The sequence below is a fragment of the Balaenoptera physalus genome (assembly GCF_965194825.1).
Source record: "Balaenoptera physalus genome assembly, chromosome: 13".
In the NCBI taxonomy this organism is placed as follows: Eukaryota; Metazoa; Chordata; class Mammalia; order Artiodactyla; family Balaenopteridae; genus Balaenoptera; species Balaenoptera physalus.
The window spans coordinates 63724353-63747146 of NC_138892.1; the positions used below are offsets into that span (position 1 = coordinate 63724353).

The 22794-nt window shown below is 39.6% G+C and overlaps 1 protein-coding gene and 1 pseudogene across 2 annotated transcripts in view; both read right to left on the reverse strand.

The window, feature by feature from the left end:
* The window catches only part of TMPRSS12 (transmembrane serine protease 12), a gene marked incomplete at its 5' end in the record, with an annotated part of 34338 nt that extends 28848 nt beyond the window's left edge, over positions 1 to 5490 (reverse strand). The window contains 2 exons of the mRNA XM_082421516.1: positions 4391 to 4586; positions 5286 to 5490. Coding sequence (XP_082277642.1) covers positions 4391 to 4586; positions 5286 to 5490 — 401 coding nt within the window. The remainder of the gene's footprint in view (positions 1 to 4390; positions 4587 to 5285) is intronic.
* On the reverse strand, positions 629 to 1187 carry LOC309641468 (large ribosomal subunit protein uL29m pseudogene; annotated as a pseudogene). The gene has a single exon. The product of its transcript is annotated as a large ribosomal subunit protein uL29m pseudogene (transcript).
* Positions 5491 to 22794: the final 17304 nt, after the last annotated feature.

Sequence of the window (22794 nt, forward strand, 5' to 3'; positions counted from 1 at the left end):
TAGGGATATGGAGACTGATATTCTGAATCTACTTCTCATCAGTGGGGAGTATTAGGGGACAAAAAGAAGCGAATTTAAGAGATACTGCACAGAGAGAGTCAGCTAACTCTCTAGGTAATGGAACTGTTGGTGAGGCTGTTATCTGAGAAAATAGAGAAGGCATAGAATTAGAGGAAAGATTTTTTTTTTAATAAGATGGGAATTTAATCTGAACTTTATACCTAATTTTGACCACTTCCAGATTTAGCATGCCATGATAACACTTAGAACAGTTGGTAGTCATTTTTTTAAAATTAATTAATTAATTAATTTTTTTTGGCCGTGTTGGGTCCTCGTTGCTGCGCACAGGCTTTCTCTAGTTGCAGCGAGCAGGGGCTACTCTTCGTTGCGATGCGTGGGCTTCTCATTGCCATGGCTTCTCTTGTTGTGGAGCATGGGCTCTAGGTAAGTGGGCTCAATAGTTGTGGCTCGCAGGCTCTAGAGCACAGGATCAGTAGTTGTGGCACACGGGCTTAGTTGCTCTGCGGCATGTGGGATCTTCCCTGCCCAGGGCTCGAACCCGTGTCCCCTGCGTTGGCAGGCGGATTCTTAACCTCTGCGCCACCAGGGTAGTCCCAGTTGATAGTCATTTGACTAAAAACACAAGTTATTTATAAACCACTTAATATGTATTTACTTTTGTATACAGATTGTAATCCAAGAAAAACAAAATGGTAAATTCAGAGTTCAGATATCTTAGATAAGACTTGATTTCTGGGCTTCAGAAAGATGTGGAAACTTTTCCTGAAGAAACTTTTCTTTCTTGCTTGCTAAACTTGTCTTCCTTGCTTTGATACAGGCTTGTTTCTCAATTCTCAATCTGACAAAACGTTCCACGTAGGGCACTGCAAAGAATCGTTTTCTATTGTTCCTTTTATTTAGGTACCCAGGTATAGGCCACTGCTTGAACTTGTGCCAGATGATTCTTCCAAAGATGTCTCTTCTCCAAGAACCAGGTCTAGCTTTTTCTTGACCAATCTGAAGAAGTCTGAGGGCATCTTCCCTTTCCTGGACAACTTTATCTAATGCATCCATGGAATCTACTACCTTTTCTAACCGCTTCAGACTTGGCATTGGCAATCTCTGCCGCTTAGCTTCCTGCTCTAGAGTTAGGAGCATGTTTCTTTCAGGAGAACATACCAAAGTTTGTGTAAATCTTCATTACTTTTGTTCCTTAATTGCTGACAGGTCCATGAAGCTCCTTGTGCTAGCAGGGGCCTGAGGACTTATTAACGACCTGAAAGCCTTCAGGGCTGCCGAGACTCTTCTCTAGAGGAAAGAGTTTAAAAGTTCATGTTTGGACTTGTTGGGAATGTGACTCCAATATATATGTATAGTAGGGAGCTGGAAATACAACTCAGCTGGAGAGACTTGGGAGTTGCCAGGACATGATGACTCCTGAAACAGAAGGAGATGAGACATCTCTAGGGAAGAATACAGATGATAAGGCAAGAGGATAGAAGGTGGAACTCTTGAAAATACTGCCATTTAAAAGAAGACAAAGACTCAAGGAATAAGGAAAAAAAAATTTTTAAGGTAGAGAATAGTGGTGTCTTAAAAATTAAGAAAAGAGATAGGAGGGAATTCCCTGGCAGTCCAGTGGCTAGGAATCCGAGCTTTCACTGCTGAGGGCCCAGGTTCAATCCCTGGTTGGCGAACTAGGATCCCACAAGCCATGCGGCATGGCCAAAAAAAAAAAGAGAACAGCAGTCAACTTTGCCAAATGTTATACAGATGAAATAGGATGGGGATTGAGTAGAGGTCATTGGATTTGGTGTAGAGGTGGGTCTTTAATAGTCCGTTCTGGCTACAAAAATCAGACTGCAATTGGGATTTTATGAGTCAATGCAGGTGAAACAAAAGGGAGTCTTTCTTTCAAGGAGTCTAGTAGTGAAAGGAAGAACAGAAACAGGTAGGGTTTGTTTGTTTGTTAAATAACGATGAGGTGACCTAAACATGTTTGAAGGCTGTAGGGAAGAAGCAAGAGGAAAATATTGAAAAATACTAAAGAGACAATGAGGTATAATGAAACAGCTATAGATTTGAGACTAGGTTTAAATCAATAGGTTGCCACTTTACAGCAATGTGATCTTGGGAAAATTACCAAATATCTCTGATCTCTGACTCCTCAGGTGTGAAATGGAGATAACAGCTATCTCAGAGGGCTACTGGGAGGGCTTTTTTAAAATACAGAGTTATATGTAACATTCTTAAACAGTACCTAATCTCAGAGCGGGTCTTTCATGTTATAAGAAGGAATAAGGGATAACTGATGGTGCAAGGTTTAGGAAATGAGGGAACAGGAATAGAAGTGGCAGAGTCTTCTGAGGTACTCCTGAAAAACACAGACTACGCCTCAGTAATGTCGACTTCCTCAGCACCTAGCCCAGTCCCTAGTATATAATATACATTTAGTAAATGTTTGTTGAGTAAAGGGGTAAAAATATCAATAAGATTTAGCCTTGAGAACTGTTAAGTGGAATATTAATATTATCTTCAAATGCTTGGAAGAGTAATGAGGTTTAATATATATGGCTTCAGAAGGCAGAATGAAAATCAAGACACTTAGTTCAACATAAGGAAAGGCTTTCTAAGAAATAAAGCTGCACAAAATTTAAATGAAATTCTTCCCGAGGTAGCAGTTCATCATCACAAGAGGTGTTTCAAGTAGAGAGCCAAATGATATAGTTATGGTTATGTGTGTGGATTTTCATTCTGACACACCTGGATTTGATCCCTGATTTCACTGCTTTCCAGTCAGGGTCTCCTTACAGTAAAGAGTGGTTGTGGAGAGTAGTGGAAATTGTGTCTGAAAAAATGCCTGACTCAATGCATTAAAGCAATAATTATTTCAGACTAGAGAACCCTTTACTTCAATATTTTAAGAAGGATTCATATACAGCACAGAGAATTGAACCACACATTTAAAATACCTCTTTGAACTCTTAAGATTTTATGACAATATAACAAAGCTATATTATTATGACCAAGGCGGTATATCTAGTAGGTTCTGGAATCTTACTTAAAGCCACTGCAGCACAAAGTGTCAGAGGAGGACTAGGATACAGGTCGCCCCTCTCCAAGTGCATTGTTCTCCCCACCGTGTCAAAGGAACGGACTAGTAAAGGCACAATATCAGGACTTAATAGGTGAGAAGAGCTTTTCCAAGAATCTTCAAACCATACCAAGCAGGCTTTTCCTTCCTTGGTTTAAGGTTGGAAAGCTGTTGAAAAGCAGTTCTTAAAGACAGCATTTTAGAAAAGAGTTGTAAAACACCCGCACCTGAAAGACCAGAATTGATTTCTAACTCTGAAGCTTTTTTCTACATCTTTTTCTATACCCTTGGGTTTATAATAGCTTCCCATTTTTCTGAGCTCTATTCCTCAAGAGGCCAATTTATGGAACTGAAATGCATGTTTTTTAAATGTGGTATACAGATTAAAAGATTAAAACCTTATGAACCCCATCAGGCCAGTTACCCTCAGTTGAATTTTGAAGTTGTTGTTAGTTTTTCTTAGAGACTTTTCATTCTTCTCCGAGATAGCTCATAAAAATTAGAGACTAAAGAGAGACTATATGACAGGTACCATGGTTTTCCACAGTATTTATCTTAGAGCTTCATTTTAAATGTTAGGGGGGTCATAAAGTTCTATTATAACTGCGGTAAATCTATTTCTCCAAGACTGACATCATCCATAGACTCAATAAATATTTATTATGTCTCCTATAAAGTAGGCCAACTCCTGTATAGTACCAGAAATACAAAATAAAACATGTAGTCCTTGTCTTCATGGACTTGTCTCACCATGATCTAATGGTGAGAAAGACAAATACATGATTACAATACAATAATTTTTAAAGCTAAAAGAAAAGCTATTTATTATTTAAAGCAAGGTCCAACAAACTACAACCCACAGGCCAAATCTGGCCTGTCTCCTATTTTTATATAGCCCATAAACAAAGAATGTTTTTTTACACTTTTAAATGGTTGGGGAAAACCCAAAATGACAAAATAGGATTTTGTTCAAATTTCAGTGTTCATAAATAGTTTTATTGGATCACAGCACACTCATTCAATGATGTATCATCTATGACCACTTTGGTTCTACTGTGACAGAGTTGAGTATGGCCTGCAAAGCCTAAAATGTTTACTGTCTTTACAGAAAATGTTTGTTGACCTCTGACTTAAAGGATTTATTTCAACAAATATTCAGTGTACTATTCAGTATAAGGCATTATGGCTACTTGGAAACATATGGCTTAACGGAACATGGCTGAAGTCAAATGGTCCTCTGCCACTTCATAATATCCCCCAAGAGAATAAAATAAGAGTTCTGTTCTGAATACATACCTAGTGTCCTTAGTGCAGTGGGCAGCCGTGAGGACCCATCTGTTTTTCACTAAGCTTCCCGCACATACATGAGCAAGATATCTGCCAGAGTGAATCTGTAGGCTAACTAGCCATGGCCATGCGCCAGTTTGAGCTTCTGTGCCCCCTACAATCCGAGACCCCTTGAACGTATTTGCAAGTGGTGCTGTTCCACAATCTAAAAATAAAAATGATATATTATTTGGACTGAACATATTATTATATGTATTACTTTATAATCTTAACACGTTAATATAATATTTGAGATTCCTATTTAAAAAACTCATAAAGCAAGCTAGATACCTAAGCCATGCCCATATTTTGAAACACAATCTTAGAGCGTTAAGACAAACATGCCTTAATTGCTTACTTACAAATAGAAAGACATTAAATCAGCACAATTCATCAATTTTAAAACTCTTCTCCTGAGAAGTATAACAATGAGGTACGTTTCTCTGGCCGGCTATCACATTTTTCCCTGTGTGAAACGGCCACTAAAAGAGCCTGGGACTGGTCAACCAAGAGCTACAAGTTCTAATACTTGCCATTTAACTTGCTGGGTTAATTCTTCTTAACTGTAGTATGAAAAAGTCACCTAACTAACAGCCCTTTCATCTTTGAATTCCAATGAATTATTAGTCTGTAAAATGGGAATGACAAACCCCAGAATGTTTTGAGGCGCATATACAGACGCAGAAGTGTATGGCATTTCTACTATTAGTACTACTACTACAGTCATTAAAATTGGACTGCTTGGATCCGTAAATTTTTAGTTAAAGGCAGTTGGAAAAACAGAAGAGGAGGGCCCCAAATTCAAATACTACTTAAGTGGGAAAAAGGCAAGGACGACTGTCCAAAGAGAAGAACGAACAGATACTGCCCTTTGCGTTCAACACTTCCTCTTCCGGGGCCTGGTGCTCCTGCGCCCTGGGCCTCCCACTCACGGCCTCGGGCCACCTCCGACCTCCGGCCTGCTCCCTCGAGGAGCCGCGCCCACTCCTTTCGGAGAGGGAGTAGTGTTCTGAGCATATGAGAGCGCCCCCCACAAACAAGAGCGCTGCGCTCAGGAGCCCCAGCCCCATGTCGGAACTCCTGGTGGGCAAGATGGCGGCTGGCATTTCCCGCCCGCTACCCCGCCCCTCCCCCCACCCCGCCCCTCCCCCCACCCCTCCCCCCACCCCGCCCCTCCCCCCACCCCGCGAGCCTGTGGGCCCTCGGCCTGAGCAGCCTGGCAGAGGAGGCGGGCGAGGTGGGAGACGCGGGAGCTGTGCGGCTGGCTCAGTGCCGGGGGGGCGGGGTGGGGGGGGAAACCATGCAAGCGAAGTAGGCGAGGGGTTTTGATGGGGGCTGAGGCCTGTGAGGCTGCGGAAATGCCCGGATGAGTCAAGGCCTCAGCCGGTGTTCTAGTTAAGCGACCAATGAAATGTCTCGCCCTCAGCCAGGATCTGGGGATTCGCTAACTGGCGAGACCTTCCTCAGCCAGATCTACACACTTAGATGGTACAGTAGGACTGTTGTGGTGAGAGGGGAGCTGCTGGAACCTCTGGAGCGGCTCAGACTTCAAGGCCAGGAAGGCTTCCAGAAGTAAGAGCACCTAAACTGAAGTGGGTAAGCTGGGGAAGGGAGACGTAAAGCAGAAGCCAAAGCAAGTGTAGAGGTTGGGATCTGAGACAATGTGGGCATTGGGGGAGCCCAATTTCTGTAATACACATTGATCACATCATTAATTGTTTTGTAGTAGTTTACCTTCGACTCGCCACCTCTGGGTGAGCTGATTAAATCAAATGTAAGGACCTGCAGGGACTTCCTGGTGGTCCAGTGGTTAAGACTCCACGCTTCCACTACAGGGGGTGCGGGTTCATGCCTCCAAGCGCACCCCCCGCCCCCAGAATTTAAGGACCTGCCTGAAAGTTGAGGACAAAGCCTGACTAAAGGTCACTGCACCCACCCCCACCCCAAACACACACACACCCACACACCAGTCCCCAGCCTGAAAGATACGTTATTCCTTGCCCCATCAGAACCCCCAAGATGCCCCTTGACATTACAAACACTGTGGGAAAAGAGCGCAGATAAGTGGCTCCAGTTAATCGATCCACTGAACAAGTAGGTATTAACCTCATACTATGTATCATACACCAAAATAAGTATCATATCATGGGAGGTGTGTTAAGACCTGGCCCTCTGACCTAGAGAACTTTATAACTTGGCTAGCAGAGAAAATCAGGGGTAATTCACTTGGGGAACAAAGAAGGAAACCGTGACACCCAAGCCTAATATGAATTCAGACACAAGGGATTGGTGTTGGTTGTGGCAGTCTGGGAAGGCTCCCTGCGGGAGGGGAATGTGAGCTGGACCTAGGTAGAGGGGGAAGATCAAGAAGAGGAAGGAGATGTAGTGAAGACAGACTAAGGAAAGGTATGGATATGTATTTAATGTGTGTTTCTCTGGAGAAACAGACCAATAGGATATATAGAGATATATAAGAGGAGATTATTTGTGGGAATTGGCTCACACAATTAAGAAGGCTGAGAAGTCTCATGATATGCCATCTGCAAGCTGGAAAACCAGTGGTATAATTCAGTCCCAACCGAAAGGCCGGAGAACCAGGAGCTCTGATGTGGGAGGGCAGGGAAGAGGGATGTCCCAACTCAAGAAGAAAGAAGGAGAAATAGCCCTTCGTGCACCTTTTTGTTCTGTTTGGGCCCTCAGTGGATTGGAGTGAATGATACCCATCCAACATTGGTGACGGCAGATCTTCTTTACTCAGTCTGCTAGTTCAAATGGTAATCTTCAGAAACACCCTCACAGACACACCCAGAAATAATATTTTACCAGTGATCTGGGCGTCCCTTAGCCCTATCAAGTTGACACATAAAATTAACCACCATAGTAATAATAATACCATGTGTGTGTATAATTTTAGGTTTTTTTTTTTTATTGTTTTCTGTTATCTTTCAGAGACTGAAGAGAGAAACCATGCCTTAAAATTTTTGATCAGGATATATGAGAAAAAACTAAGTTGAAGGCTTCTTCCTGGTTTTGTATTTGATTTGATTCTTTTTGGAGTCCAGGATCATGTATGGCCTTTCTTCCCTTTAGCAGAACCATTTACTATGGTTCTGGATATGCAGTAGTAGGCCTGGACCCTGCTTTGTACGTAGGGGTATAAGCATGCTCAGCATAATGAAGAGAAATTTTTCAGTGTGCAAAGGAGGAGAGAGGGGAAAGAAGCAGTCCGCCCAACAACATGGCAGAAGGCCAGGCCTGAGCCAAAAAGATATCTGTGAGAGTTTCACTGGTGGGTTGACCCATGGTTTTTAAGAACAATGATGTGTAATGTTTGGTTTTAAATTGTTTTATCATTGCTATCTTGAGCTGTGCTAAAGGTTTCCTCAGTTAACCTGACTCCTTCAGTAACAAGGGCACAGTGTGGGCTTGTGGTAGTCTGGGAGGCTGGTCACATGGTGGGGAATGAAAGTAGGGGTCAGCAAAAGGACAGCGCTGTTCTCATATCATCCTCCTAGTTTGTCATGGTTGGCTGCATTAAATCAAAGGAGCCTATTAGTTGAGGCTTACAGGTGGTAACAAGTGGAAAGAGAACAGAAGCTCCTGGGCTGAGCTGAAATCAGTGGGAGGGAAGCAGGTGGTATTGGATAAACAAGTTGCAGCATGAACTGACCTGACCCAGGGGCAGAACAGGAAACAAATTGACTGTTCCCCAAATAGTTTAATGAAAGATGATACTTAAAAGGGGGGAAACACAGTTGGGGTGTGTTTCTGTGGGGGAGGGATGTGATCAGATTGGGTAGGGCATTGTAAGCAGGGCAAGATGACTGGTCTTGCTGTGGCGGATAACAGACATTCAACAGATTTCTTTTCCATATCCTGATCAAAAACAGGTGCATGGAGCCAAGTCATGAAAGAGCAATGAAAAATGTAGTGGACCAGTACATGCAAAGGTCCTAGGCCTGGATTTCCTCTGCCTTCTCTAGGTCTTCACTCTTCTCCCCTGCATTGCTACTTCCTTTCTTTGTGGGATCACTCCAGTCAGCAGACAGATATTCTCTGGTGTGGTAGGCAGCCTCCAAGATGGCCTTTAATTAGCCTTGTCTCCTGGTATTCATACCCTTTGTTAGCCCCCTCCCCTAAGTTGGCAACTCTAAATTGGCTGGATTTAGTGACATGCTTGTAGCAAACAGATAGTGGCAGAGGGGAAGGGCTATCCCTTCCAAGACTAGATTATAAAAAGATTGTGACTTGTCTTGAACATTTTCTCTAGCTCTCTTGCTCTGAGGGAAGTTGGCTGCCATATTATGAGCTGCCCTATGGCCCTATGGAGTAGCCTACAGTCATAGTCAATCTAACGGCCTACGAAGAAGCAAACCACATCACATGAGTGAGCTAGGAAGCAGATCTTTCCCAGGTCAAACCTTCAGAGATGAGACCACAGTTCTGGCTAAGATCCTAAATGCAACCTCATGAGAGGCCTGAAGCCAGAGACATCCCCCAAGCCACACTCAAAATTCTTGACCCACAGAAATTGTGAGATAACAAAATTTTGTTGTTTTAAGCTGCTAAGTTTTGGAATAATTTGTTACATAGCAGTAGATAATGCATCTTGTTTTTCCTATCTTTGAAGGAGGATGAGGGCATTAGTGCTGAGCCTGGGGCCTGGGGTAGGGTTGGGGGGGGGATGTAGGATGGTAGGGTTGATTAGGTCTGGAGTTAGGGGACATTTTATTCTTCTTGGTTGTCCCTTGCTCCACTTGAGTTAGTGCTAGAAATCTTTTTAATAAAAATATTTTATTATGTAGACTTTAATAACAACCAAATAAACTTCCATGTACCCACAACCTCATTCACTGTTTTTGATTTGTTAAATATTTAATCCTTTTGAAGGAATGTTTATAGTACAGTTTATGTACAGTTTAAAGAATAAAAACAATATAAGGATACCTATTTAAGAAAAAGAACATTATTGTTACTTTGGAAATCCCCTGTGTACCCGTCCCTGATTCTGTCCCTTTCTCCTTCCCTTAGAAAAAACCAATATTCTGAATTTTGTACTTAGTATTCCATTGATTTTCTTTATAAACCTGACTGTACAGTATGGTGGTCACTAGTGACAGGTGACAATTTAAGTTTAAATTTAAATTAAATTAAAATTTAGTTCCTCAGTCATGTTAGCCCTGTAGCTAGTGGTTACCATATTGGACAGCATGTTTAGTTTTGCATGTTTTTAAACTTTATATCAATTGAATCATGCAGTTCATTTTCTTTTGCAGCTAGTTTTGTTTCATTCAGTATTGCGTTCTCAGCATTCATTCATGTGGTTATTTATAACTGTAATTCATTTATTTTTACCATATGCATGGTGTGAATATGCCACGATGTATTTATCTACATTGGAATCTATTACTGATGAACATTTGAATTGTTTCCAGTTTTGCTCTTACAACTAATACTATTATGGATGTGAGCATGAGTTTCTCTGGACTATATACCAGGTTAGGATTGCTGACTCTTACAGAATATACACCATCACCTTCTCTAAATAATGCCAAATAGTTTTCTGAAATGTTATACCAATGTACTGTCCAGCTAGCAGCATGTAAACGTTCCCATTATTTATATTATCATCGATGCTTTTTAATTTTTTACCAATCTTGTTGGTATGCATTGAGAACTCATGGTTTCAATCTGCATTTTCCTGACTTTAAATGAGTTTGAGTATTTGAATATCTTTTCATATATTTAGGGGACATTCATTAATTATCTCATATTAAGTACCTACTTAGGTCTTCTATGTGTTTATCTTTGTCTTATGCATTTCATTAATGCAGCCACTCATCTTTTACTGTTTCCATAGTTTTGCCTTTTTCAGAATACCGTATAATACATACCTAGAGTATGTAGCCTTTTCAGATTGGTTTCTTTTACTTAGTAATATGCATTTAACGTTCCTCCATGTCTTTTCTTGTTTTAATATTTATTTATTTATTTATTTATTTTATTTTTTTTTGGCTGTGTCGGGTCTTAGTTGCGGCACGCAGGGTCTTCGTTGTGGCACTCGGGCTTCTCTCTAGTTGTGGCGTGGGGTTTTTTCTCTCTCTAGTTGTGGTGCGCGGGTTCCAGAGTGCCTGGGCTCTGTAGTTTGCAGCACGTGGGCTCTCCTGTTGAGGCACGTGAGCTCAGTAGTTGTGGTGTGCGGGCTTAGTTGCCCCGCAGCATGTGGGATCTTAGTTTCCCGACCAGGGATCGAACCCTGCATTGGAAGGAGGATTCTTTACCATTGGACCACCAGGGAAGTCCCCCTCCATGTCTTTTCATGGCTTAAGAGCTCATTTCTTTTTTGTGATCAGTAATATTCCATTATCTGGGTATACCACAGTTCATCCATTCACCTATTGAAGGACATCTTGGTTGCTTCCAAGTTTTGGCAGTTATGAATAAATTTGCTGTAAACATCTGTGTGCAGGTTTTTGGGTAAACATAAGTTTTCAACTCCTTTGGCAAATACCAAACAGTGCAATTGCTGGATCATATGATAAGAGTATGTTTAGTTTTGTACGAAATTGCCAAACTGTCTTCCAAAGTGTCTGCACCATTTTTGCATTCCCATTAGCAATGACTGAAGAGTTCATGTTGCTCACGAGCATTTGGTGTTACAGGTGTTTTGGATTTTGGCTATTCTAATGGGTGTATTAGTGGTATCTCATTGTTTTAATTTGCATCTCCCTGATGACACGATGTGGATCATCTTTTCACATGTTTATTTGCCATCTGTATATCTTACTGATGAGATGTCTGTTAAGGTCTTTGGCCCATCTTTTAATCGGTTCTCATTGTTGAGTTTTAAGAGCTCTTTGTATTTTTTGGATAACAGTCCTCTATTAGATATGTCTTTTGCAAATATTTTCTCCCAGTCTTTTTCATTGTCTTTACATTGTCTTTCACAGAGCAGAAACTTTTAGTTTTAATGAAGTGCAATTTATCAATTCTTTCTTTTATGGATCATACTTTTGGAGTCATTGACAAACCCAAGGTCATTTAGATTTTCTCCTCTGTTATCTTCTAAGAGTTTTATACTTTTGTGTTTTACATTTAGGTCTGTGGTCCATTCTGAGTTAATTTTTGTGGAGGATATAAAGTCTGTGTCTAGATTCTTTTTTTTTTTTTTTTAATGTGGATGTCCAGTTGTTCCAGCACCACTTATTTAAAATACTGTCTTTGCTCCATTGTATTGCCTTTGCTCCTTTGTTGAAGATCAGTTGACTGTATCTACGTGGGTCTATTTCTGGGCTCTCTGTACTATTTCATTGATCTATTTGTCTGTTCTTTTGCGAATATCACCCTGTCTTGATTACTGTAGCTCTGTGTTATGTCTTTTTTCTTAACTTTTTTTTTTTCTTTTTGGCCACTCAGCATGTGGGATCATAGTTCCCTGACCAGGGGTCGAACCTGTGCCCCCTGAAGTGGAAGTGTGGTGTCTTAACCACTGGACCACCAGGTCAGTCCCACTATGGTATGTCTTGAAGTCAGGTACTGTCAGCTCTCCAGCTTTGTTCTTCTCCTTCAATATTGTATTGTCTATTCTGAGTCTTTTTTCACTGTGTATAACCTTTAGAAGCAGTTTGTTGATATCCACAAAATAACTTGCTGGGATTTTGATTGGGCTTGTATTGAATCTGTAGAACAAGTTGGGAAGAACTGCCATCCTGACAATGTTGTCTTTCTATCCATTAACATGGAATACTTGTCCATTTATTTAGTTCTTGTTTGATTTCTTTTGTCAGTTTTGTAATTTTCCTCATATAGATCTTGTACATATTTTGTTAGATTTATACCTAAGTATTTCATTTTGGGGGGTGCCAATGTAAATAGTATTATATTTTTAATTTCAAATTCCAGTTGTTCATTGCTGGTATATTCGAAAGAAATTGACTTTTGTATATTAACCTTGTATCCTGCAACCCTGCTGTAATCACTTATTAGTTCCAGGAGTTTCTTTGTCAAATCTTTTGGATTTTCTAATAGATTAACATATCATCTGTGAACAAAGACGATTTTATTTCTTCCTTCCCAATCTGTATACCTTTAATTTCCTTTTCTTATCTTACTGCATTAGGACTTAACAGTATGATGTTGAAAAGCACTGGTGGGAATTCCCTGGCAGTCCATGGTTAGGACTTGGCGCTTTCACTGCCAGGGCCTGGGTTCAATCCCTGGTCAGGGAACTAAGATCCCACAAGCCACACGGCGCAGCAAAGAAAAAAAAAAAGTCCACTCTTAACCAATTCTATTTAACATTATACTAGAAATCCTAGGCAGTACAATAAAGCAAGATAAAGGCATACAGGGCTTCCCTGGTGGCGCAGTGGTTAAGAATCCGCCTGCCGATGCAGGGTACACGGGTTCGAGCCCTGGTCCAGGAAGATCCCATGTGCCACGGAGCAACTAAGCCCGTGTGCCACAGCTACTGAGTCTGCGCTCTAGAGCCCGCATGCCACAACTACTGAAGCCCACGCGCCTAGAGCCCATGCTCCACAACAAGAGAAGACAATGAGAAGCCCACGCACCGCAATGAAGAGTAGCCCCTGCTTGCTGCAACTAGAGAAAGCCCACGTGCAGCAATGAAGACCCAACGCAGCCAAAAATAAATAAATAAAATAAATAAATTTATTTTAAAAATAAAGGCATACAGACTTTAAAGAAAGATATAAAACTGTCTCTATTCACAAATGCCACTATCTCAATAGAACCCCTCCCCCCGCCCCAAGAAAATCTATTTTAAAAGCTCCTCGAACTAATAAGTGAATTTATAATAAGGTCACAGGACAAAATTCCTCTTTTTATATATTAGCCAACAGTTGGAAACTGAAATTTAAACATTTAAAATACCTATAAGAAAAAAGAAAAAGAAGTAGTAATTAGGTATAAATCTAACAAAATATGTGCATGGTCTCTGCCAAAAACTACAAAACACTGAAGAAAGAAAAAATCAAACACTAAATAAGTGGAGATATATTGTGTTTATGAATTGGATGAATATTGTTAAGATGTCAGTTCTTCCGCAGTTGATCCGTGTATAGGATTAACACAACCCCAGTCAAAATCCCAGCAAGATCTTCTTTTATAGATACAGACCAGCTGATTCTAAAATTCATATAGAAAGACAAAGAAACTGGAATGGCCAAAACAATTTTAGGGGAAAAATAAAAAATAAAACTTGAAGAATTCATACCACCTGATTTCAAGACTTATTATGAAGCTACAGTAATCAGGACAGTGTGGTTTTGGTGAAAGGATAGACACACATAGATCAATGGAACATAGTCTGTATGAAGCCAGTCCTTTGAAAATTTGTTGAGACTTACTTTATTGCCCAAATTATATGGTTCTATTTTCATAAATACTCTTATGTGTTATTTACAGTTGTATTTTCCACATCAAATTTCACTGATTAAAAGATGTATGTTTTTCACATTTAAACATCTCTGAAATCAGTATGCATCTGGCCATCAATGGCATGGCATAGTTTAACTGGCAGTGGCTTTTCTTTCTTAGTGATACTTAAGATATAGCTTGCTTTACAATCAATGGTGGCTTACAGTTGATGAAATTTAGTATGCTAGGTCAAGTTTTTTTATTGTTCAAGTCTTTGTACTGATGATTTTCCTGCTTTTTGTATCAATTATGAGAGAGGTATGTTAAATTCTACTAAGACTGTGAATTTTTCTTTCTCATTATATTTCTGCATTTTGCTTAACATCTTGACCCTGTATTATTGGGTGTATCCAAGTTTAGATGTGTTTTATCTTCCAAGTGAGTTAAATCTTTTTTCATTTTATAGTGACCATCTTTGTCCCAAGTAATAATTTTTTCCTTTAAAGTCTATTTTGTTCAATATAAATATAGCTATACTAATGCTTTCTTTTGGCTAATATTTGGCTGGTATAACCTTTTCCATGCCTTTACTTTCAACCTTGCTGTATCCTTATATTTTAGATTTACCCCTTATATAAACAACATATAGCTGGATTTTGTTTTCTAATCCAACTTGACAATTTTTAATATTTAACTAATGCCCAGTGCATTTTTATTTATTATCATTACTAATACACATAGATTTCTATAGTTTTATTTTGGGCAATTTGTCCTGCCTGTTTCTTTTCTCTCCTTTCTTATCTTTTGGATTGATGAGTATTTATGAATTAAAAAAATTTTTTTTGGCAAGCATTTTTTCCAGATGTGATATTAAATTCTAAGAGTTGTCAGTTGGAAAAAATAATTCTCTGGTGCTCAGGTTTTTTCCAAAACAAAGTATTAAGTTACCATAGCTAAAATCCTAAGTTTTCTTTGGTCTGAATTAAGGTACCATTTATAAACTTGTAAAAAAGGTACTACAGTCTGACATGTGTTATTTATGTATTCATACAATAAATGTAAAACGTGGACCGGTTCCATACAATTCATGATAGTGGTTTCCTTCAGGGAGGGACATTGGACTAGGGAAAGAAAGGTGAGGAATTGATCTGTACATCCTTTCTCTTCAGAAAATGATCTGAAGTAAAGGCAACAAAATGTTAACAGTTATTAATTGTGGATGGTGCATGTACAGGATTTGATATGTTAACTTCTGTAGTTTTCTATATATTTATTTTAAAAAGTTTGTAAAACTTCCGTGATTTTGAAATGGAGGTTGCCATCTAGTGGACACATTTAAATAGAACTTTTAAAATCTGATAGAGTGCAGAAAGATTCAATGAAAAAAGCTTTTCAGACTTTCTAACACATGCAAGACAGAAGGTACACTCTGGTGGCTAAGACCACAAACTTTGGAGTTGATCAGACCTAGGTCCGAACCCTAGTTTTGTTATTTACCATTTAACCTTGGGTGAAGTATCAAACCTCTCTGTGCCTTAGTGAGTTTGAACCCCGGACCCTCATTCATTTGAACAAACATTATAGAGCACTCCTTTAAACCAGGTGAGCACTGCGCTAGACTGTGGGGATACAGAAGAGCACAAAAGAGACAGAGTCTCCCCTTCAAGTTTGATAAAGGAGTGTGTTGGGCGGGGATGTGCTACTATTTCATATTGAATGGTTAGAGGTTAGGTTTATATCTGAGATCCCTAGTTATTAATACTCATATAACTTTAGGTAAGTACCAATCTCACAGGATGACATTAATATCCAAGTTCCACAAGAGGTATAACTCTGCCTTGTTTATCACTCCTAGTAATGCTTGGCGTATAAAAGGCCTTCAATAAATATTTGCTGAATGAATGAATGTCATTACTTTTACAGTTTCTTATGCATAGTTACTCAATAAATAGTAGATATTAAGGAAACAGTAAGACTGTGTATGTTATGTACATAGGTAACCCTAGATTTTTCTTTTTTTTTTTTTTTTTTGGCTGCATTGGGTCTTCATTGCTGCGTGCGGGCTTTCTCTAGTTGCGGCGAACAGGGGCTACTCTTCATTGCGGTGCATGGGCTTCTCATTGCAGTGGCTTCTCTTGTTGTGGAGCACAGGCTCTAAGCTTGTGGGCTTCAGTAGTTGCAGCACATGGGCTCAGTAGTTGTGGCACGTGAGCCCTAGAGTGCATGGGCTTCAGTAGTTGCAGAACGTGGGCTCAGTAGTTGTGGCTCGCAGGCTCTAGAGCGCAGGCTCAGTAGCTATGGCACACAGGCTTAGTTGCTCTGTGGCATGTGGGATGTTCCAGGACCAGGGCTCGAACCCATGTCCCCTGTATTGGCAGGCGGATTCTTAAACCCTGTGCCACCAGGGAAGTCCAACCCTAGATTTTATAATAAATTGACAAATATTTACCTAAGTTAAAAACATATACACTTATTGAAGGCAGCAAACTATTAAATATATCCAGTCAATTTTGAGGAAAAGGATTTCAACCAAGAAAGGGCAAAGACTTGGCCTCTAATGCCTATCTATGTTTGCTACAAAGAAATTTACACTGATAAAAGGGGATTGATTGAGTTATCAGAATCTCTCTTAAAAAAAAAAAAGTTAAATGACCTAAACCTCCTCCAACTGACTCCCTCAAAGACTTCTGCCAGGGACTTCCCTGGCGGTCCAATGGTTAAGACTCCACCCTTCCACTGCAGGGGGCAAGGGTTTGATAAAAAAAAAAAAAAAAAAGACTTCGCCAAACACTCCCTAGAGTGGCCTTCTGAATTCTACAACCTTGATGTAAGTGTTCCTTTACTTTGTTTTATAGCAAAAAAACAAGCAGTATTTATTAAAAATAAAAACCTACTTTGTGTAACAGTAAATAATGTTATATGATTACTGCAATTAGATTGTGATATACTTTGACATTATTTCATTTCACTATAACCTGTGACTTTTCCTTTAACTTAGCTATCAAGTCCCTGGTCAAATTCACTCACTTTATATCATTTCAGCATCTTTTCTGGGAATTTGAACTGCAATTACGACAACTTTATATTCCAAGGCATAATACATATTTTTTTATTGGAGTATAATTGCTTTACAATGTTGTGTTAGGTTCTGCTGTACAACAAAGTGAATCAGATATGTATACAATATCCCCTCCCTCTTGAGCCTCCCTCTCACGCCCTGCATCCCACTGCTCTAGGTCATCACAGAGCACCGAGCTGAGCTCCCTGTGCTATACAGCAGCTTCCCACTAGCTATTTTACACACAGTAGAGTATATATGTCACTGCTACTTTCTCAGTTTGTCCCACCCTCCCCTTCCCCATACTCCCATGTCTGCAAGTCCATTCTCTACATCTTTGTCTCTTTTCCTGCCCTGCAAATAGGTTCATCAGTACCATTTTTCTAGATTTCATATATATGTGTTAATATACGATATTTGTTTTTCTCTTTCTGACTTACTTCACTATGTATGACTGATTCTAGGTTCATCCACATCACTACAAATGACCCAATTTTGTTCCTTTTTATGGCTTAGTAATATTCCATTGTATATATATACCACATCTTCTTTATCCATTCATCTGTTGATGGACATTTAGGTTGTTTCCATGTCCTGACCATTGTAAATACAGCTGCAGTGAATATTGGGGTACATGTATCTTTTTGAATTATGGTTTTCACAGGGTATATGCCCAGTAGTGGGATTGCTGGGTCATATGGTAGTTCTGTTTTTAGTTTTTTAAGGAAGGAACCTCCATACTGTTCTCCATAGTGGCTGTATCAATTTACATTCCCACAAACGGTGCCAGAGGGTTCCCTTTTCTCCACACTCTCTCCAGCATTTATTGTTTTCTTTTTAAATTTTTATTTATTTATTTATGGCTGCATTGGTCTTTGTTGCTGCCTACAGGCTTCCTCTAGTTGGGTCGAGCGGGGGCTACTCTTGGTTATGGTGCGGGGGCTTCTCATTGAGGTGGCTTCTCTTGTTGCAGAGCACGGGCTCTAGGCACACGGGCTTCAGTAGTTGTGGCACGTGGGCTCAGTAGTGTGGCTCGTGGGCTCTAGAGCGCAGGCTCAGTAGTTGTGGCACATGGGCTTAGTTGCTCCGTGGCATGTGGGATCTTCCTGGACCAGGGGTTGAACCCACGTCCCCTGCATTGGCAGATGGATTCTTAACCACTGCGCCACCAGGGAAGTGCCCTCTCCAGCATTTATTGTTTGTAGATTTTTTGATGATGGCCATTCTGACTGGTGTGAGGTGATACCTCATTGTGGTTCTGTTTTTTTTTTTTAATTGGGGTATAGTTGTTTTACAATGTTGTGTTAGTTTTTATTGTACAGCGAAGTGGAGTTCCCTATGCTATACAGCAGGTTCTCATTAGTTATCTATTTTATACATATTAGTGCAGCAGTCCCCAACCTTTCTGGCACCAGGGACCGATTTCCTGGAAGACAATTTTTCCACAGGGCAGGGGGGATGGTTCAGGCGGTAATGCACGCAATGGGGAGTGGCAGATGAAGGTTCGCTCGCTCACTGACTGCTCACCTCCTGCTGTGTGGCCCAGTTCCTAACAGGCTGCGGATCGGTACTGGTCCATGGCCCAGGGGTTGGGGACCCCTGTATTAGTGTATATATGTCAATCCCAATTTCCCAATTCGCCACCCCCTTCCCCCCTTGCTGTCCATACATTTGTTCTCTACATCTGTGTCTCTATTTCTGCCTTGCTACTGGTTTATCTGTACCATTTTTCTAGATTCCACATATATGCATTAATATACAATATTTGTTTTTCTCTCTCTGACTTACTTCACTCCGTATGACAGTCTTTAGGTCTGCCCATGTCTCTACAAATGACCCAATTTCGTTCCGTTTTATGGCTGAGTAATATTCCATCGTATGTATGTACCACATCTTTTTTATCCATTCATCTGTCGATGGACATTTAGGTTTCTTCCATGTCCTGGCTATTGTAAATAGAGCTGCAATGAACATTGGGTGCATGTGTCTTTTTGAATTATGGTTTTCTCAGGGTATATGCCCTGAGGGATTGCTGGGTCATATCGTAATTCTATTTTTAGTTTTTTAAGCAACCTCTACACTGTTCTCCATAGTGGCTGTATCAATTTACATTCCCACCTACAGTGCCAGAGGATTCCCTTTTCTCCACATCCACTCCAGCATTTATTGTTTGTAGACTTACTGATGATGTGAGGTGATACCTAATTGTAGTTTTGTTTTGCATTTCTCTAATAATTAGTGATGTTGAGCATCTTTTCATGGGCCTCTTGGCCATCTGTGTGTCTTCTTTGGAGAAATGTCTATTTAGGTCTTCTGCCCATCTTTTGATTGGGTTGTTTGATTTTTTGATATTGAGCTGCATGAGCTGCTTGTATATTTTGGAGATTAATCCTTTGTCGTTTGATTCATTTGCAAATATTTTTGCCCATTCTGAGAGTTGTCTTTTCATCTTGTTTATGGTTTCCTTTGCTGTGCAAAAGCTTTTAAGTTTAATTAGGTCCCATTTATTTATTTTTGTTTTTATTTTCATTACTCTAGGTGGTGGGTCAAAAAGGATCTTGCTGCAATTTATGTCAAATAGTGGTCTATGTTTTCTTCTTTTTTTAAAATATTTATTTATTTATTTATTTTTGGCTGTGTTGGGTCTTCACTGCTGTGCGTAGACTTTCTCTAGTTGCGGTGAGCAGGGGCTACTCTTCGTTGTGGTGCTTGGGCTTCTCATTGCAGTGGCTTCTCTTGTTGTGGAGCACGGGCTTTAGGCGTGCGGGCTTCAGTAGTTGTGGCTTGTGGGCTCTAGAGCACAGGCTCTGTAGTTGTGGCACATGGGCTTAGTTGCTCCGCAGCATGTGGGATCTTCCCGGACCAGGGCTCAAACCTGTGTCCCCTGCACTGGCAGGCAGATTCTTAACCACTGTGCCACCAAGGAAGTCCCCATGTTTTCTTCTAAGAGTTTTATAGTGTCTGGCCTTACATTTAAGTCTTTTAATCCATTTTGAGTTTATTTTTGTGTATGGTGTTAGGGAGCGTTCTAATTTCATTCTTTTACATGTAGCTGTCCAGTTTTCCCAGCACCACTTATTGAAGAGATTGTCTTTTCTCCATTGTATATTCTTGCCTCCTTTGTCATATATTAGGTCACCATAGATGCTTGGGTTTATCTCTCGGCTTTTCTATCCCATTCCATTGATCTATATTTCTGTTTTTGTGCCAGTACCATACTCTCTTGATTACTGTAGCTTTGCAGTATAGTCTGAAGTCAGAGAGCCTGATTCCTCCAGCTCCGTTTTTCTTTCTCAAGATTGCTTTGGCTATTCAGGGTCTTCTGTGTTTCCATACAAATTGTAAAAATTTTTGTTCTAGTTCTGTGAAAAATGCCATTGGTAATTCGATAGGGCTTGCATTGAATCTGTAGATTGCTTTGGGTAGTATAGTCATTTTCACAATGTTGATTCTTCCACTCCAAGAACATGATATATCTCTCCATCTGTTTGTGTCACCTTTGATTTTTTTCATCAGTGTCTTACAGTTTTCTGCATACAGGTCCTTTGCCTCATTAGGTAGGTTTATTCCTATGTATTTTATTCTTTTTGTTGCAATGGTAAATGGGATTGTTTCCTTAATTTCTCTTTCTGATTTTTTTGTTGTTAGTGTATAGGTATTCAAGAGATTTCTGTGTATTAATTTTGTATCCTGTGACTTTAGTTAATTCATTGATTAGCTGTAGTAGTTTTCTGGTGGCATCTTTAGGATTTTCTGTGTATAGTATCATGTCATCTGCAAACAGTGACAGTTTTACTTCTTCTTTTCCAATTTGGATTCCTTTTATTTCTTTTTCTTCTCTGATTGCCGTGGCTAGGAGTTCCAAAACTATGTTGAATAATAGTGGCGAGAGTGGACATCCTTGTCTTCTTCCTGATCTTAAAGGACTTGCTTTCAGTTTTTTTACCATTGAGAATAATGTTTGCTGTCGGTTTGCCATATATGGCCTTTATTATGTTGAGGTAGGTTCCCTCTATGCCCACTTTCTGGAGAGTTTTTATCATAAATGTGTGTTGAATTTTGTTGAAAGCTTTTTCTGCATCTGTTGAGATTATCATATGGTTTTTCTCCTTCAATTTGTTAATATGGTGTATCACATTAATTGATTTGCATATATTGAAGAATCCTTACATCCCTGGGATAAATCCCACTTGATCATGGTGTATGATCCTTTTACTGTGTTGTTGGATTCTGTTTGCTAGTATTTTGTTGAGGATTTTTGCATCTATGTTCATCAGTGATATTGGTCTGTAATTTTCTTTTTTTGTAGTATCTTTGTCTGGTTTTGGTATCAAGGTGATGGTGACTTCGTAGAATGAGTTTGGGAGTTTTTCTGTCGCAGTTTTTTGGAAGAGTTTGAGAGTGATAGGTGTTAGCTCTTTTCTAAATGTTTAACAGACTTCTCCTGTGAGGCCATCTGGCCCTGGGCTTTCGTTTGTTGGAAGATTTTTAATCACAGTTTCAATTTCAGTGCTTTTGGTTGGTCTGTTCATATTTTCTACTTCTTCCTGGTTCAGTCTTGGAAGGTTGTACTTTTCTAAGAATTTGTCCATTTCTTCCAGGTTGTCCATTTTATTGGCATATAGTGGCTTCTAGTAGTCTCTTATGATCCTTTGTATTTCTGTGGTGTCCATTGTAACTTCTCCTTTTTCATTTCTAATTTTATTGATTTGAGTCTTCTCCCTTTTTTTCTTGATGATTCTGGCTAATGGTTTATCAACTTAGTTTATCTTCTCAAAGAATGAGCTTTTAGTTTTATTGATCTTTGCTGTTGTTTTCTACATTTCTTTTTCATTTATTTCTGCTCTGATCTTTATGATTCCTTTCCTACTACTAACTGTGTGGGGTGTTTTTTTGTTTTGGGGGTGGTTTTTTTTGGTTTGTTTTTTGTTCTTTCTCTAATTGCTTTAGGTGTCAGGTTAGGTTGAGATTTTTCTTGTTTCTTGAAGTAGGATTGAATTGCTATAGACTTCCCTCTTAGAACTGCTTTTGCTGCATCCCATAGGTTTTGGTGGTTGTGTTTTCGTTGTCATTTGTTTCTAGGTATTTTTGGATTTCCTCTTTGATTTCTTCAGTGATCTCTTGGTTACTTAGTAGCGTATTGTTTAGCCTGTATGTGTTTGTGTTTTTTCACTTTATTTTCCTGTAGTTGCTATCTAATCTCATAGTGTTGTGGTTGGAAACGATGCTTGATATGATTTCAATTTTCTTAAATTTACCAAGGCTTGATTTGTGACCCAAGATGTGATCTATCCTAGAGAATGTTCCGTGTGCACTTGAGAAGAAAATGTATTCTGCTGCTTTTGGATGGACTGTCCTGAAGATATCAATTAAGTCCATCTAGTCTAATGTGTCATTTAAGGCTTGTGTTTCCTTATTAATTTTCTATCTATCTGGATGATCTGCCCATTGGTGTAAGTGGGGTGTTAAAAAATGATACTTTGAGATGCAAAATATTTTTTACTAACAAACTATATAAACATTTAAAATAATCATGTCCCCACTATTATTGTGTTACTGTTGATTTCCCCTTTTATGGCTGTTAGCATTTGCCTTATGTATTGATGTGCTCCTATGTTGGGTGCATAAATATCTACAATTGTTATGTCTTTTTCTTAATCATTATGTAGTGTCCAAGGCATAATACATTTTAACTGGAGAAAAACACAGGTTTAACTAGTAACTTCAATATAATAACTGCTGAATGACTAAACGTATATGGTAAGATTTCCAAAGCTCTAGAACATGCCCATTCTTTATGCTGTATTCCAGTGGTCCCCAACCTTTCTGGCCTGAGGGACTGGTTTCGTGGAAGACAATTTTTCCACAGACCCTGGGGGGGATGGTTTTGGGATGATTCAAGCACATTACATTTATTGTGCACTGTATTTCTATTATT